We start from the raw sequence: 17709 nt of genomic DNA on the forward strand, positions 1-17709 counted from the left end.
AGAGTACGTGATGATCGGGAACTCGGAGACTTTAAAAGCGTATCGGTTATATGACAAGCAGCTGGGTGAATTCAGGGTCAGCAGAGGTGTATATAATACTTCATCGAAAAATGTGTGCAGAAAAACGATTTCAACCTAGGCAAGATTGGTAGCAAAAAGATGCAGCCAAAAGTTTGGCATTGATTACCAGGAAACATATTCTCCTGTCGTTCGTTTCTCAACAATACAAATGGATTTGGCTATGGCAGCCGAATACGCCCTACATGTACATCAATGGACGTGTCAACAGCCTATTAGAGCGGTGATCTGGAAGAAGACGTCTATATGAAGCAGCTAGAGCAGTTTGAGGATGGGTCAAGTAAAGTACTTAAGCTGAAAAAATCCTTATACGGTCTTAAACAGGCCGGTCGTGTCTGGAATACAAAGTTGGATAACGCTTTTAACAAGATGGCCTACAAGGCGTGTGTAGCCATGTTTAGACGTAAAGATCACTGAAGAAAAGAGCATCAATGTAATAGCCGTTTACGTCGATGATCTCCTGGTGGCGTGTTCAAGCCACGGTGAGGTGGTTAAATCTAAAAGAGCAATCTTATCTTATTTTCAAGTGGTTGATAAAGGTCATGTTTCAAATTTTTTGGGACTGGAAATCGAGCGCAAAGCTGATAATGGGTCAGCGGGATCACGTCAAGAGCCCAACAACGTTGGAACCAAACTTCCGAGTTGATTGCGTCAACGAAAATTGCAACAAAGTCGTCGTGAAGGACTAACAATCGATAATAGTTTCACTGATATATATTGCGCTGTCAACACGCCCAGGCATTTCACACTCAGCCTGCAATAAAGCATAAATTACGCTATTTGCAATCAACGGTTAATCTGAGGATAAAATATTCGAGGACTGACCTAGACATTTGTGACTACTCAGATGCTGAGTCGGCCAGCGATGCAAGCGATCGTAAGTTATACACTTTTCTTGGGCATCGAAAAAGCAGAAATCCATCGCCCTAAGCAACACAGAAGCGGAATATGTGGTGATGTCGGAGACCACAGAAGAAGCCATTTAAGTAAATTAATTAATAAAACTAAAATGTTTTTAAGATAAAGTGACAATTTAGCACAATTGTAAAGAATCCAATTTGTCATGCAAGAAGCAAGCTATAAATATTCAGTATCATCACATAAGGAAATGTTATGAAACTTATTGATTTCATATTGTTCAACAGATGAAATGGCAGCAGACATATTAACAAAAAATGTGCAAGAGATAAATCTTGTGAAATGTATTAGATTACTTGGATTACAATAATCTAAACCTGCTAGTATTGAATAGGAATGTGGATTTGGCAAATCCAGCTAAATATTATAAGTACGGCAACCCTGCCTAGCTTTGATTGTCCTTATTTCTTTTTCGAATAAACAGTAGTTTATGAAATCGAACGCCAAGTGGTTCTATTTTACTTATCTATAACGAGCTGATATTCAACCGCGCGTTTTAACCTCCAACATATATGTCTTAGCCTATGGGACATCATTTTGTATGGGCATTTTACTCAGAAGCACCCAAATATTTAACAAAAGTACAATTGGTTCGTGTCAAATTCAAAAAATTTGAGTTTGTGTTCTTTGTTATAGGAGAATAAATGTTCGTGCAAGCAGAAGTTTTGTTCAGTCCAAGTGAATTGCGTGTGCGAAAGTTATATTATATTAACGAAAAAGAACTAGAACCCAATTTGATGAGAATTGCATCAAGTTATTTCAACGATTTTTCGATCAGATATTTGAAGAGGAATCTCTTCATCTTGCGAAGACGACATTATTGCATTATGTCATATAAGTACCCGGAAATTTGAAATAAAACACAAATAATTTATCAATCATATAAATTTATTATATCCTCTTCAAAATAGGCCCCATCTGAGTCAATAAACTTCTTCCAACGAACAATCCAATCATCGAAAAGCTATATTCCGGGATGTTCATCAGTTCTCGTTGCGAATTAGTTTTGATGTCTTCAATGCTCTCAAAACGGTTTCCACGAAGTGGTAATTTGAGTTTTGGAAAAAGGAAAAAGTCAGACGGGTCTATATCTGGAGAGTACGGTGGTTGTTCGTTGAGTTTTTTTTAGATTTTTTAAAGAAAATTTTTGTGAAAAATCACCATGTATGCGGCCTATTCCTTCCTGTCCACTTATATCGACGAAAACAGGGCAGGTTACAACCATTGCACAAAAAAAATTATTGCACATCTATTAAATTGATTTCCTACTCCAAAAGCAAGATTTACAAGCACTTTCTTGCCGTTATAGAGTCACTTTACACTACAAGGTCAAAGAATGCCAGCAATGCCATAACGTAACTACGAGGTCATTATCATGTGCTTGTCAGCCTAGCTTGTATCATATATAACCGAAGTTCAGATATTACCGCGCAAGACAGTCTTCAATATTGCGAAGACTAAAACATTAATCATTAAAGACTTAATGAAATCTTTTTTCCAATAATCTCCAAACTGAACGAGGGTGATTTCACAAAGTGGTCCAGACACGTAGAACGAGGATAGCAAGCCATCATATACACTTTTTAGAAGTGCATCGATTCCCCTCCATCTGAGGTTCTTTCTAGAGTTAAAATGAGCAACATAGATGACCACAGAATTATTGAGCTAATTAACGCGCAACGACCTTCGACCAACAACTCAAAGCTAAATCTCAGAAATTAAAACTTCAAAAAGAGAGGAGTACTAAAGGTACATCTTACAACGTAAACCCACAAAGATGTATAAAACTGGTGATCTGGTTTCCATAAAACAAACGCAGTTTGGAGTCGGAATCAAACTAAAGGCGAAATAATTTTAAATTTGAGAAATGTCCAACCAGCAATGTCCAGGCAACGTCGCACAACTTGAGGCGATTGTTTTATGAAAATGGCCAAATGTGAAATTGGTTTCGCAAGATTTCCTATCAACAACTTAGTATACAAATGACGCCCTTGATAAAGAAAAAAAAAACTTATTCCAGACGAAGAAAAACTGATTGAAAAGCACTTTTTTTTTGTCAAAGTGGGTTAAAATAAATGCTTAAGTGCTTTTAACGTACGCACACTGTTATCTTGTATACTTTGCGAATTCTGATACGAAAACCGAAACACGCCTACTTAGATAGTTTATTGAAATTTTATTTTCAAGTTATGTTTCGTTTATTGTTGATGCATTAATTTATTCATGCAATTCCAAACTGCTCGGATCGGTAGTCGTCGCACTTTCCCCATATAAATACCGTATTTTTTTTTATTTTGTAATGGGCTTTGACATATATCGATTTAGCGCCGTTTGAGATCGGTTGTGATTTTGTAAAAATTTAATTAATTTCTGAAAGTAGTGGTGTTTTTTTCTTAAGCAAGCTTACCTTAACTACATTATGTGTGCTTGGAACTAGGCTTTTCATATAAATATGTACTCACTATTAGAGTTTAAATAATTTTATTTTAAACTGTCTAATCCCTGTTCATTGCTAATGAAATTTCATTTTCTTGTGCATGCTTTGCCATTGCTCCTAGTGTTTGTTTTTGAATCATTGCTTGCTCTGTAATTTTTTATTCTCTCTTCCGTTCTACTTCCTACGGTTTTTCTAAATGTGTACGTTCAAAGTTGTTAGTGTTTCACAAGCCACAATCAGTCGATAAAAGTTTTTCTCTCGCGCTCTCCAGCTTTTGAATTTACAAGCGATTTTTTTAATTCTTTGTCAAATTGACTAAGGTATTTATTTATTATTTGTATTTTTTTGCAGAATAATTTACATTTTCGCTCCCAATTCTTATTATAAATAAAACAAATATTCATGATTATGTCTGTTACCTGTGCCAATAAAGGTTGCCAGCAAATGATATATTTATCTTTTGCTGGCTCTGCAGTACAATTATGCAAATTGACTAAGGTATTTATTTATTATTTGTATTTTTTTGAAGAATAATTTACATTTTCGCTCCCAATTCTTATTATAAATAAAACAAATATTCATGATTATGTCTGTTACCTGTGCCAATAAAGGTTGCCAGCAAATGATATATTTATCTTTTGCTGGCTCTGCAGTACAATTATGCAAATTGAATAAGGTATTTATTTATTATTTGTATTTTTTTGCAGAATAATTTACATTTTCGCTCCCAATTCTTATTATAAATAAAACAAATATTCATGATTATTTCTGTTACCTGTGCCAATAGGTATATTTATCTTTTGCTAATATTTATCTTTTGCTAACTCTGCAGTACAATTATGCAAGTGTCGTATTACCAAATACTCTAGTCATCAAGCCTCAGATCCAGCCTGTATATCCCGAGATACCCATTACTTCATTTGTCAAACATGACATTCCAGAGCCTACTATAGGAGTTATTCAAATCAATCAGACATAAAATTTCCCACGCATGTTATCAACAGTCCCCTCATTATCAAAAATTTACACGCCTTTGCCGACGCGCAGACATAAACAAATTACAACATTTTAAACATAAAGTCCAGCATGAGAACCCATTCATCAGCAGAAAAGCTTTGACCAATCCTAATTTAATAAACAAAATATGCAACCTGAGGACCCATTCGGCAGGCCACTATTTTAACCAGTCGAAACCTTCTGACCGAAGACTACTTTCGCTGCTAGCGTCTCTGTCACCGATAAAAGCCACTATTGGGCTATGATAAAAATATGAATATTTTATGTTATAATATATTTTGTAAAGGTAAATGGAAAAAGTATATTTTGTTTAAATAATATTTTAATGATAATAGCTTTATAATTTTAATTGTACCAATATCATGGATTATAACGAATTGTTTAAAGACAATTAAAATTACACTGCGAATCACTAAAAAATAAACCAACCAAAGATCATTAAACAAAACATTCAAAACAAGTGTCCTAAAAAGTGTAAAAAAACAAAAGCCGAACAGCTGTTTTTGTTTCCGCCCGCTTTCCTTAAAAGCAATCGTCGGTAGGGTATGCAGGCAGCATCCGCTCGCAAAACAAAAACAAAAGCTGATTTAGTTTGAAGTTTTCTCAACCACTTAAGAGCAGTCGGTGGTTTAAGTGACACCGACTTCGATATGCCCTGTTCCCATCTCAGTAGACTGATTTCTATTAATTCGAATACATACATATATGCAAAACATTTTATTGCTACCACTGCTTTGAATTTGTAAACAAATATAAAATATATGCTGAAATATTAAAAAATATATTATAACATATAATATTCATATTTTTATAATAGCCCAATAGTGAATACGTACAAATTGTTAGGGTACCAAGTATAAAAGGTAGCAAAAGACAAAATATTCTTGATGCGTCAAAATGAAATAAACGCACATATGCTCCCATGTATGAAAATGCATAACCACAAATACCAATTCAAGCGCAGGGCAACCTTATTCAAAATGCGCCTCTTTGCGACTGAGCGAGTCCGCGAACAGACGGACGGGCAGGCCGATAGTCGGACATGGCTAGGTCGACTCTCCTAGGGATGCTGATCAAGAATATAGTTACTTTATAAAAAGACTTGCATTACACATCTTAAGATATTCCTTAAAAATTTGCCTTGAGTATATTGAATGGGATTACAATTAACAAGAATCGAATAGGAATGTACAATCCTAAAATATTAAAACATGAAGAGTTTGTTGACATGAACGAAGAAAAAATTTTATCAATCAAAACATCAGCTTGGATTCGTAGCCAGATTAATAGAGTTATAAAATTTTCAGATAATATAGGCCGAAAATTTGACATAAATAACTTTAAATACTTTGATAAAAACAATGTTTTTTATTTGGAAAATACACCAAGTTCAATTGCAAATAGGCTAGACCAAAAATGTATAATCTCTAATCAGGGAAACAGCATAATACAATTAATACAGCATAATACAAGGTCAATAACTAAGAAAAATAATTCTTGTTACTAGCAGCCCCCTTTATATAAACATTTTACACGCCTTTACCGACGACAGCAGACATAAACAAATTATAAAGTTTTAAAGAAAGGGTCCAACATGTGAACCCATTCATCATCATAAAAGCTTTGACCAATCAAAATTAAATAAACAAAAGATACAGCCAAGAACCCATTCATCAGGCCACCATTTTAACCAATCTTCTGATCATCGCTGTCACCGATAAAAGCCGTACTTAAAAGAATAATGCAATTGTAAAATTAGCTCAAATTTGGGAATCTAACTATAAAGACTTTATCAATAAAACTCCACTGTATATTTAAATAAAAATCGTATTTTTTTTAATATATTTCAAAGTGAAAAATCGTATTTGCATGCTAAATGTGCAGGATTCTTTAGCAGAGTTAGATATTACACTGACCGGCGGACTGGGCTCATGTGGTCATGTGAGTACGGCAGGGACATAGAACGTAAGATGTGTAGCTTTATGATGCAGACTCATGACGGTTTTAAGAATCTTTTTGGATTATTAAAATAACTCACTGAAGGGTTCAACGCCGTAAGTGAACAATTTAGTAGTAAAAAACTGCTAAGAGGAGAGGTTGGGTGCTTATTGCTGTTAACTCCAGTCTTACATAGGATATAATTCTGCCTGATTACCCGAATGAACTAGAATTTGTTAGTGTCAAAGTTTCCTTACATGTCTTATCCAATTTAGTAACCTGCTTTATATCCCCCTGGATCTGACATTATAACCTATGGACCGATCCTTTTGAAATTATTCACATATATCAGCAGGTAATCACAAAGAGTTTTTTTTTTATATTTTTTAATAACAAATTATTCTGATTTTTTAAGCTAAAATCGCGTTGTTCATGGGGCGTATTTTACACTTTTCTTTTTTTTAAAAGAGTTGATCTAGCCAAGTCCGTCTGTCTGTCCGTCCGTCTGTCCGTCCGTCCGTTTCTACGCAAACTAAAGCTATCTGCATGTATCTTTCCCAAAGGTTGTGTTTGTATTGCAGGTAGTATATAAGTCCGATCGAGCCGAACCGGATGACTATATAATATAGTTCCCATTTCGAAGCAAAAGTTGGTAGACTTATAAAAAGTTTCGAAAAATGATGTAAAAACTGCCAAAAAAATGCTTAATCGTTAAAATTTTTGTTAACAACATATATGTGTACGTTTTGCCTAATTTTATATTTGCAGCAGCTTGACAAGCCGAAAACAGCTCCACAGCATTTGGCAATGTGGAAGGCATAGTGCCGGTTTCTGTTCCTCCGTTTTTGTTGACTTGCAAACAAAAGGTAACGTATTGGTTTGCGTAAATGCGCCCATCGCTGCCACATGTTTTTTTGAGGCGGCGTGGTGGCGAATATCAAAAGGTTTTGCACCTATTGCGGATTTACAATACGTAATCCTTGCTTAAACTTCTCATTTTGCATTAAATTTCGACATCATAACCCAGGCACACAACACGGCAAGAGAGTGACCAAACACTTTCAAATTGTTCATATAATCGTATCACAGATTTTTGAACCATTATTAATCGTAACTTGTGCAATCAATTTCAAAAAGGAATAAAAAGGCCAAAATACTAACGAATAAAAACAAAATTAAGTTGCTTAAAAAAAATTAAAAATTGCTATTGTAACTTCTCTAATTATATATTATTTTTTTTTTAGTTCTTCTGGACATAGTAATGGTTTAATAAATCGGAATAACGCTTTTAATTTTATCAAACTCGGAAAACGCATATATATATGTAGCTGCCATGGAAATGATCGAAACATTGAGGTGACAGATTTTCAATGGGTTCCAATGGGTACTGGGTATAGTTAGAAATTTATAGCCGGATTCCATTGGTGCATTAAAACGCATTAAGCCTAATGTGCATTTATTTACACAGGCAGTTCCATAGGGCTAAATGCCGCATTTAAAATAAATGCGATAAATAAATGCGATAAAAAATCATTTAACCCTGATTAATTAAAAATCGCTTAAAGTTTTCACTTTTAAAAATACTTCCTTTCTATATTCCAGTCGAATTCAAGTGCAAAGGGAATGGGGAGAACGGAAACGAAACCTAAAACTCTGCCTGACGCGTGCTAGGGTATATCAGACCATAACAATGCCTTGTAGTTAAAATCACATAAGGCAGATAATCAAAAATGTACATAATGGCGTTGTTTATTGCAACTTTATAATAACTTGCAAAATGTTATTATATTTAATCAATAAAAATCATTTATATATACTCCTCAAAGTTAACAAATATACTAGTGCTTCTAAAAAGGGTATTCAAAAGCCTACACATTACTCTTTGTCCTTGACATTTGGTTTTGGACTTTTTTCACGTTTTCTCTCCGTCCAACCCTCTCCCTCATTTTCAGCCGCAGCTCCGAATTACTTCGAAATAAACAACAACAAAGAAGTTCGAACTTCGGCAGTGGCAGAAGTGCCGACAGAATTTAGTTAGCCTGGTTTTTGTACTTCGTTACTTTTGAACTTCGTTAGATGAACTGGTTTATGTATAGAATGCTCGCCATTTTCATGTCCATTAAAAATAATCCACTGTTAAACGATGTTCTCAAAACACTTTGATAAAGTTTTCCCGAAAAACTTAAAAAATTTACGGCCTGTATACGTGGCATATTGGAACACGCTCTGAAAACGACGATAATGCCAATTGCGCCTGTTGTTGTATGGGCTAGTTCAGAGGTGAAGAGTGCATAATATTTTATGAAATTTCCGCCAAATATCTTTAAGGAAACGTCCTTTAAGGTTTTATTTCACGCAACTTAAAACACACTCTGTGAAAGGCGCAGGAAGACTATATTGATATTATTAGTTTCAGAGTTAGCGACGAATTGGTATTTAAATGGCGGATCATAGTTCGGATTGTGCCTTGGCTTACTGGATTATATAAGGAGTACGCGCATTTTCATATCCATGTAAAATCTTTCCACTTTTAAGCGATTTTCTCAAAACGTATGTCTAATATTTTGATGAAATTTTGCTCAAATATACAGTGGCTCACAGCATATTTCAACCAGTAACCTAAAAACTTCAACAGCCTATAAAAGCTTAACAAAACATGATATGAACAAAATTTAAACGCACGATCTTTTTGTAATGTTTATATTTATTATTTTGTTATTTCATATATTTCATCGAATGGTATTTTTATACCAAAACGCGAAGCATATTTTTTATTATCCAGTATCGGTGTTGACAATTTTACTCAATCATTTCTTATTGGAATCGTCATAGGAAAAATATTTTTAAGTAATAATAACTTTTTAATACAACAGAAGTACTATAAAAGAATACGAATTTAAAATTCCTACATACCTTCTACCTATTAAACTAGCTACACCGTAACTTGTACTAAATTCTTCTTAAATATTGTAGGGCTACTGCGATCGCTTGAAATCTGACGACTTAGCCCCGGAAACTCTGCAAGGAAACGAAGATATATTGTTTGGAAACCTGCAAGAGCTCTATACTTTTCATAATGACGTTTTTCTTAAGGATCTTGAAAACTGTATTTCAACCACTGAACTTGTCGCGTTATGTTTTGTTCAAAGGGTAAGGTTGATCAATCAATTTAGAGTTTGCATTGAACATTATTTTTGTAGCGCGACACATTTTTTCAACTGTACTCACTCTATTGTCAAAACATCCCACGTTCAGAGCGGTTTCGCCAAACCCTAGTGGATACACATTTGTTTCTCCAAGACTGCCAAAAACGTCTTGGTCATAAACTACCTCTGGCCGCATATTTGCTCAAACCAGTTCAAAGAATAACAAAATACCAGCTTCTTTTGAAGGACTTACTGCGCTTTAGCGACAATGGCAACTGTACCATGGAACTTGAAAAGGCACTTGACTGTATGTTAATCGTTTTGAAGTGTGTCAACGACTCTATGCATCAAGTAGCAATATCAGGTTTTCCGGTATGTACTTATTTCCAAATTAATAATTTCGTCGAAGTTTTGATTTACATTGATTTCGTTTCAGACTGAAATAGCTCTACAGGGCAATCTTTTGTTGCAGAACTCATTCCAAGTATGGACAGGGATCAAAAAAGACATTTGTCTCCGAACAAAGCCACAGCAGCGCCATATTTTTCTCTACCAGAAATCTATGCTGTTTTGTAAGCAAACTTCGAAGCCGAGCCACAACAAAAGCACCTATCAATTTAAAAACCATCTTAAGGTAACTATGTTTTAAATTGTTATATAATTTTACTTCCACTGGCAAATCGCAAGAATTTAAATCTTAAATAAAATAAGAAACAAAATTACAATTTCTCACGGTTCGATTTTAACTTGTAATTTGGGACTAGACCATCAGTCCCAAATTACAAGTTCAAATCGAACCGTGAGAAATTGTAATTTTTTTTTTTTTATCTCTCATTGCTGAACAGATTTCGTCGATAGGTGTACTGGCTATAACATTGAACACTTACAACTTTTTAAATGTGCCTGATTCCATTAGCAAATTTAACTAAATGATAGTTCTACACCCATATGTAAATGGAGACCACCACAGTTTCATAAAAAGAGCGATATGTGTGGGAGTTTCTTCCTGTCAGAGGACCAGAAGTAACGCATTTTGGTGCTGCGACCAGAATCTTTATGAAAAAGAGTTTTTGATTTTCCGAAAGCAATCCAAAATCAGCAGTTGTAGTGGTGGCACTGTCGAAAATTCTTACGATAGTTCGGCTAAACGCGTATGATCACTGATAATCATGATCATGATCAGCAAAAAAGAAGCGTAAAAATAGTACTCTACCCTTTCTTTATATATGATACATATCTGCCTATATCGATGGTATAAATATCGATAAGAATGATCATAAAAATCAGAGTGTAAACCAAACAAAAATAACTTATAGCCTGATTCCATTGCCGCATTAGTGGACTTTTTAAATGTGCCTGATTCCATTGGCGCATTAGCATTTAGCTAATGCTACTCTGACATGTGAGTGGCACGAACAGCTGATCTGGGGTTGTTTACTTTTGAATTTTGGCAAATCCAAAAGAAATTAATTTAAATTAATGAACATGAGTGAGTTTACTAAACTCTGTAATGCTCAGCAGGACATCCATAATGCGACCGATTCATTTGTTAACTTGGACGAACTGATTGCAATGGAGACCACCACAGTATTTAAAAAGGGGAAGGATCCCCGTATATGTGGGAGTTATTTTATGCCAAAGATCCAGCAGAAATGCATTGTGGTACTGCGAGCAGAATTTGCATGGCATATAGAAAACAGCTGTTGTAGTGGTGGCACGAACAAAATATCGTTTAACATCGGTATTTTCCGGTATTTTTTCTAAAAACGTTCGTGGCGAATGGTTTTTAATCGCATTTAATAATCGCATTTATTTTAAATGCGGCATTTAGTCTTATGGGATGCCATTTGGCTAAATGCGTTTTAATGCGCCAATGGAATCAGGCTATTAAATGTGCCTGATTCCATTGGCGCATTAGCATTTAGCTAATGCTACTCCGACATGTGAGTGACACGACCGATGCATTTGTCAACTTGGACGACAAGGAAGTAAAGCTGATTGCGTTGTTATGTCGGGTTTGCAATAGAGATCTAAAAAGGGCAAGGATCCCCGTATATGTGGGAGGTATTTCATGCCAGAGATCCAGCAATAATGCATTGTGGTACTGCGTACAGGATTTGCTGCGCTTGCTCTTGTTTTAAGTCATTTTTATGCAAAATAGATTTTAATTTCGAAAGAAACCAAAAATTGAGCCAACCTTGAATAGAAAACAGCTGTTGTAGTGGTGGCACGAACAAAATATCGTTAAACATCGGTATTTTCCGGTATTTTTACTAAACTCGTTCGGTGCGAATGATTTTTTATCGCATTTATTTTAAATGCGGTATTTAGCCCAATGGGATTCCCAGTGTAAATAAATGCGCATTAGGCTAAATGCGTTTTAATGCGCCAATGGAATCAGGCTATAAATAAATGCGCATTCGGCTAGGTCCGGCTTATATAAAGATAATAGGTACACTTTGTGGATATTATACATAAGAAGAAACTTATCCTATTATATAATTAAACGTGAAGTTGAGTAAACAGAATAATTATAATATCGCATTACCTTTAGGATTGATCTCATTTCATTTACGTAGATGCGCTCCGTCTCCAAGAGTTCCTTTAGTACTTGGTCCCGTTTAAAACGTCGAGACGCGACATCCTAAAATAGAAAAAAAAAATGTTAAGAAACAATATAAAACATTGATTTAGACAAAGATAAATTCCAAGTAATTTTACACATGTGTATAATTTATATATGTATTTATATGGAGACCTCTTAGTAATATGGTAGTCAAGATAAATATAATTCAGTTTGGCTATGAATTGATAGTGAACTGTCAAATTCACTGATTTGCTTGTTTATTTCAGTTGCGTAAAATTCTTTACCAACTATTTGTTGTAGGTCGAAAATCAAGTTTAATACAAGAAAGTTGTCTTCCTATTGCTGGTAGTATATAAGTCATAACCCCGGATTGATTAATTATTGCGTAATGTGGCATAAGCAGAACAAACTTGATCACTGATTACTGATCCATCAGAGATCAGTGATCATATTGTCCTGCTGAATACGCCCAATGACTTTTAATTGCATTTATTCTCGCGTTATGATGCACCAATGGAATCAGGCTATTAAACAATAACGAAGTGTCAAGCTATTGCCGGCAACTGGATCGCAGCAACACCTGAACAAGTATCGAGTCGCTCTTCACTCTCCACGCTCCCAATTTATATTTCATACTCTCGTCTGCCAAGTGTAAGCGGCAATTCTGCGTCACTACGTCTAGTGTGATATTTAGTGTAACTAGGCTATAAAATCAGAGAAATTGTGCAAAATCAGGAATTTAAACTTTATGCCATATACCAAGACATGGGCAATGTTATAAGCTGAAGACTTTTTTTGCAAAGCGGTGTTAAGGACCGGTCTACCACAAACTAAAAAACTGTTCACACAGACGGCTTTTTTACAACAGGGGTCAGATTCCGCCTCAGCTGTCTTTTCTTCCATAAGAAGTACATGTGCTAGATAGAGACGGAAAAAAAAAGCGCTAAAACTCGTTGTCGCGAGTAGAAGGCTGTTATTTTTTAAGTATATGTATGATTTTTACTAGGTTGTTTCGGGATCTTTTGAAGATGGAAATGCATTTTGGACAAATCTGCGGATTTAAGGAAAAATGTATTTAAAAGAAAATGCCAATTCGATAAAATGAAAGACAAGGAAGTTATTGACTTCCATTTGACCTGCGGGGCAAAAAGCTTGCCGATATACATTAAGCGCGGAAAAACTCTCATATTAAAGCGGTTATCCAGCTGAAATAAATGGATGGTTTTTTTTCGCTCGGAGTTTGAGGAATTAGATATTAGAGGCTATTAAGTTAGAACATAATACTCTGAAACGCTTAATCAAGTCATAATTACAATGATTATTAGGAGATTATAATTTCTCGGTAATCTACTTGGAACAGTGAGGTTAAGACGGTTTACAAATAAAAACAGTACCAATAATCGTGCTGTGATTGTTAAAATAATAGTAGTCTACTAAACGGTAAATCTTGACCGAGCACTTAAAAATCTGCAATCTCACAGCATGGCTTTTTAAAGCATCGGTCGATTACTACAAATCATCCACCGTAATTTCCTAAATAATTGCCAAACTGACGGTGAACGCCCGGGATGCGGCTGGGTACTCATGGCGTTGATCGTCGGCTAACTGCTTTAAAACTCGAACAACCAGCAATTGTTTTCGTCTCGTCGCGGATGAGCGCTAGCGTGATTATTGGCAGCTGTTGGCAGTCTTCTAAGATGCCGTCAGAAATGCTAGTATTGGTTGATGGTCACACTGTGTAACGAACTGAATTTGTTTATGCTGCTCGCTACGAAAACCGTGCGGCTAGAAGATGTATGTGTTTGTCCCACCACATGCCCAAGAACGCACAGAAACTTGGTATAAACAAAAAGGATCGGCCTGGAGCTAATAATGACAAATAGGTAATTTTGTCCTCTTCTTCGCCGGTCACGTATGATGCTCTATGTGGCTCTGACGTTTATCACTTCACTCCGTGTTTATTCTGCTGCTGCGGGTTCCGCTGGGGTGCTCGTGGTTTCTTCTGCTGCCGTTAGCTTGGCGGCTATCAGGGCTTAGGGATGAGTCACTGTTTTCAGATTAGGGTGAACAGGCACTGTAATCATTTCGCAGCCGCAGCCTCCTGTCTCTTTCCCTGTCCCGGCCGCTCGTGCCGAACGCCTGCTCAGTTTTTACCTGACGGTTCAGGTTTACGTTGAAATTTACCAAGGATATCGTTAGTCACGTTGCAAGGCTCGCAATTCACGAAAAACTTCGTCTGCACAATGAATGTCATGAATGCAAACACGTTTCTGACTACCCGGCAACTCGAATAATAATAATTTTATATTAATGAATGGCAACGCCAAAAGTGTAAATGTTTAAATTGATCTTTATTTGCATTCACCGTACATTCTAAACTTAAGTGGGTCGAACGCGCGCTGCGCTGTGTTTGCATTGATAGCAAAAATGTGTCTGACTTTAAGTTTGCAGAGTAATACAAGGAAGAGTTAGTTCGTATACATGTTACCGGCTTGTGATTAATGAAAAAGTACTAACTAAGACAATGCAATTAAGCAAAGCTCTTGCATATAAAAATATATACTACAATGATAGATAGGGTGTCTGGTTCCCAAACAGACACACAAATAAAAAACTGGTATAGCAGTTATTTTTTGAGAAATAAAATAAATGTCTTTATATAACACTAACTGTCTTTTAAATGAAAATAAATAACAACAGGAATTTTACTAGTTTTAGTTCCAATTTGTTAATTCAAATTTTACACTTCCTATTTTTTAAATGGTATGCAAGTGACGTATTACCAAATACTCCAGACACCAAGCCTAACACCCAGCCTGTATATCCCGAGATACCCATTACTTCATTTGTCAAACATAACACCCAGCCTGTATATCCCGAGATACCCATTAATTCATTTTTAAAACATAACATTTCAGAGCCTACTATAGGAGTTATTCAAATTAATCAGACATAAACATTTCCCGTTAGACATAAACATTTCCTACGCCTGTTATCAACAGTCCCCTTATTATAAACATTTCATACGCCTTTACCGACGACAGCAGACATAAACAAGTGGTAAACTTTTAAACAAAGGGTCCAGCATGAGAACCCATTCATCAACATAAAAGCTTTGACCAATCCAAATTTAATAAACAAAAGATGCAGCCTGACAACCAACCCATCAGGCCACCAATTCAACCAATCGAAATCTTCTGATCGAAGTCCACTTTCGCTGCTAGCGTCGCTGTCAACGATAAAAGCCATAGTTATAAGAATAATGCAATTGTAAAGACAGTTTAATTTTAGGAAGTTAACGATAAAGACATTACCAATAAAACTCCACTGTATATTAAAATAAAAATCGCTTTTTTTAATGTATCACAAAGTGAAAAAGTCAATTGGCGCAGCCGGTAGGATACAAGTAATATCCTCTCGAGTGACTACCTAAAAAGGACTTCAACAAATCACTTCGTGAAAATAAATTTATTTTTATCCGCAAAACGAACTTTCTTAAAATTATTGTAAAAATAAAACAACAACATTAGTCAAATCACGAATGAGGATTACTAGTGTCTAAATTCAGCGATAATAATCTAATAACTGATATATTTCGTGTAAACAAAAATTTTTTAAAAATTAAAAAAAATATATTAAAGTCTAAAAATGGAAATGCCATCAACATCAGCCGCAGCCATGAACCATTTTCTTCTGCAACTTAAGCAGATAAACAAATTTAATGGAGACCCACTCTACTTGGCTCTCTTCATAAAGGAAGTTGACAAATTAGTTTACCATTATCCGACAACATCAGAAGCCCAACATCAAGTTATACAAGCATCCATCCGAAACCTTCTAATAGGACGAGCCCGAACATTGTTGATAAGAAATATACCACAGGACTGGAAGGAATTAAGGACTTTACTTATCAGCGAATACAACAGCGCAACACCTCCACATCGGATGATTATGGAATTACGTGAGACTAAATATAAAAATAATTTACGTAGATTTGTTGAAGAATTGGAAGAACAAACAAGTAGAATATGTTGTAAACTCAGCTTAGATAACAATCCATCAAACGCGGTTTAAGTTTCAAGAACTTTGAATGATACATTAGCTGAAGTGATTCCCGAAAAATTGCCAGTACAAACATACATTACGTTGAGCAAATTTGATATATCAACTCCTCTTAAATAAAAGCAAGCTGCCCAAGCTGTAGGATTGTTTGTAGATAAACCTTTAAATACCCGTTCGTATACATCCCAAAACTCTAATGATGACGACGAATATCCATATTTAAGATCATCAAGAAACTTTAACCAAAATAATCAGTCAGATAATAGTCAAGGAGAAAGAATCCAAAATAATAACTACCAAATCGATATAACAACAATCAACAGAGACAGAACAAGTTCGACTCAAATAGGAACTGGGGTAATAATAGCAGTTATAATAATAATTTTTCTAGCAATCAGTATTATCCTAGATCCTTTCAAAGTAATCAAGTACAAAATACCCAGACTACTCAAATTACTAAAATTCCCCAAAAACGTGCCCGAACCTCAGACTCAGGTCAACAACGTAGAACTGAGCCAATGGACACAATTGAAAATGTTCAGACAACAGCCTCGGAAGAAACACCACCGCAATAAAATTAAAATTGATAACAAACTATGCCTCTGTCTTATTGATACAGGCTCAAGCATAAATTTAATAAACGAAAACTTTTTGAAATATCCAACTAAAAATATTTTGACAAAAGTCCACACGATAGGAGAATCAGTAACTTAAGAGAAATATATCGAATTTAGCATCCCAAAATTATTTTAATCTAAGCAAACATTTTTTTTAAAAAACTTTTCAAATCATTATGATATTCTTATATGAAGAAAAATTCTAAAAGAAACCTCAGCCATTATTATTCTAAATAATTACGATATCCCATTGGTAAATATAACAGAGGAACGTAATCAAACCTATTCAAGTATAACAAATGATGACGAATATATTTATGCCATACAAACTGACTTAGCGAATAATTATTTAAGAGACGATCACTTAAATAATGAAGAAAAAACTGAACTTCATTATTTGATGTCCAAGTATTTTGAAGGTGACAATTTGACTTTCACGAACGAAATCAAACACGTAATAAAAACAATACACGAAGAACCAATTTATAGGAGACCATATAGTTATCCCTACATTTATGACACAGAAGTAGAAAAACAAATTGAGGAAATGATAAAACAAGGTATTACCAGAAAATCAAAATCTCCTTATTGTAGTCCTATTGTAATGGTACCAAAGAAAAATGATGCATCGGGCATTCCCAAATTTCGTATGGCCATTGATTACAGAGGACTCAATGAAATAACTATAAATGATAAATTTCCTATTCCAAACATGGATGAAATATTAGATAAATTAGGTAAATGTCAATACTTTACAACATTAGACCTGGCTAAAGGATTCCATCAAACTGAAATGGACCCAAGATCTATACAAAAAACTGAATTTTCCACCAAGAAAGGTCACTATGAGTATACTAGGATGCCATTTGGTCTAAAAAACGCCCCCGTTCATTGCATGAATAATATTTT

General features: G+C 35.1%; 1 protein-coding gene and 1 long non-coding RNA gene across 5 annotated transcripts in view; one reads left to right on the forward strand and one right to left on the reverse strand.

Moving 5' to 3' along the window:
* LOC128263675 (uncharacterized) overlaps positions 1-17709 on the forward strand; it is a 79396-nt gene that overhangs the window by 56351 nt on the left and 5336 nt on the right. For 2 of the 3 annotated variants that reach the window (XM_052998761.1, XM_052998762.1), the window contains exons 3-5: positions 9362-9538; positions 9589-9906; positions 9971-10168. In XM_052998761.1, coding sequence (XP_052854721.1) covers positions 9362-9538; positions 9589-9906; positions 9971-10168 — 693 coding nt within the window. Of the gene's footprint in view, positions 1-7156; positions 7255-9361; positions 9539-9588; positions 9907-9970; positions 10169-17709 lie in introns of those variants that run through there. The other variant, XM_052998763.1, reaches the window with a different exon arrangement.
* LOC128263678 (uncharacterized) overlaps positions 1-17709 on the reverse strand; it is a 53789-nt gene that overhangs the window by 23841 nt on the left and 12239 nt on the right. For both annotated transcript variants that reach the window (XR_008268469.1, XR_008268468.1), the window contains exon 3: positions 12083-12178. This is a non-coding gene — a long non-coding RNA (uncharacterized LOC128263678). The remainder of the gene's footprint in view (positions 1-12082; positions 12179-17709) is intronic.

This window comes from Drosophila gunungcola, unplaced genomic scaffold, assembly GCF_025200985.1.
Source record: "Drosophila gunungcola strain Sukarami unplaced genomic scaffold, Dgunungcola_SK_2 000010F, whole genome shotgun sequence".
Lineage (NCBI taxonomy): Eukaryota > Metazoa > Arthropoda > Insecta > Diptera > Drosophilidae > Drosophila > Drosophila gunungcola.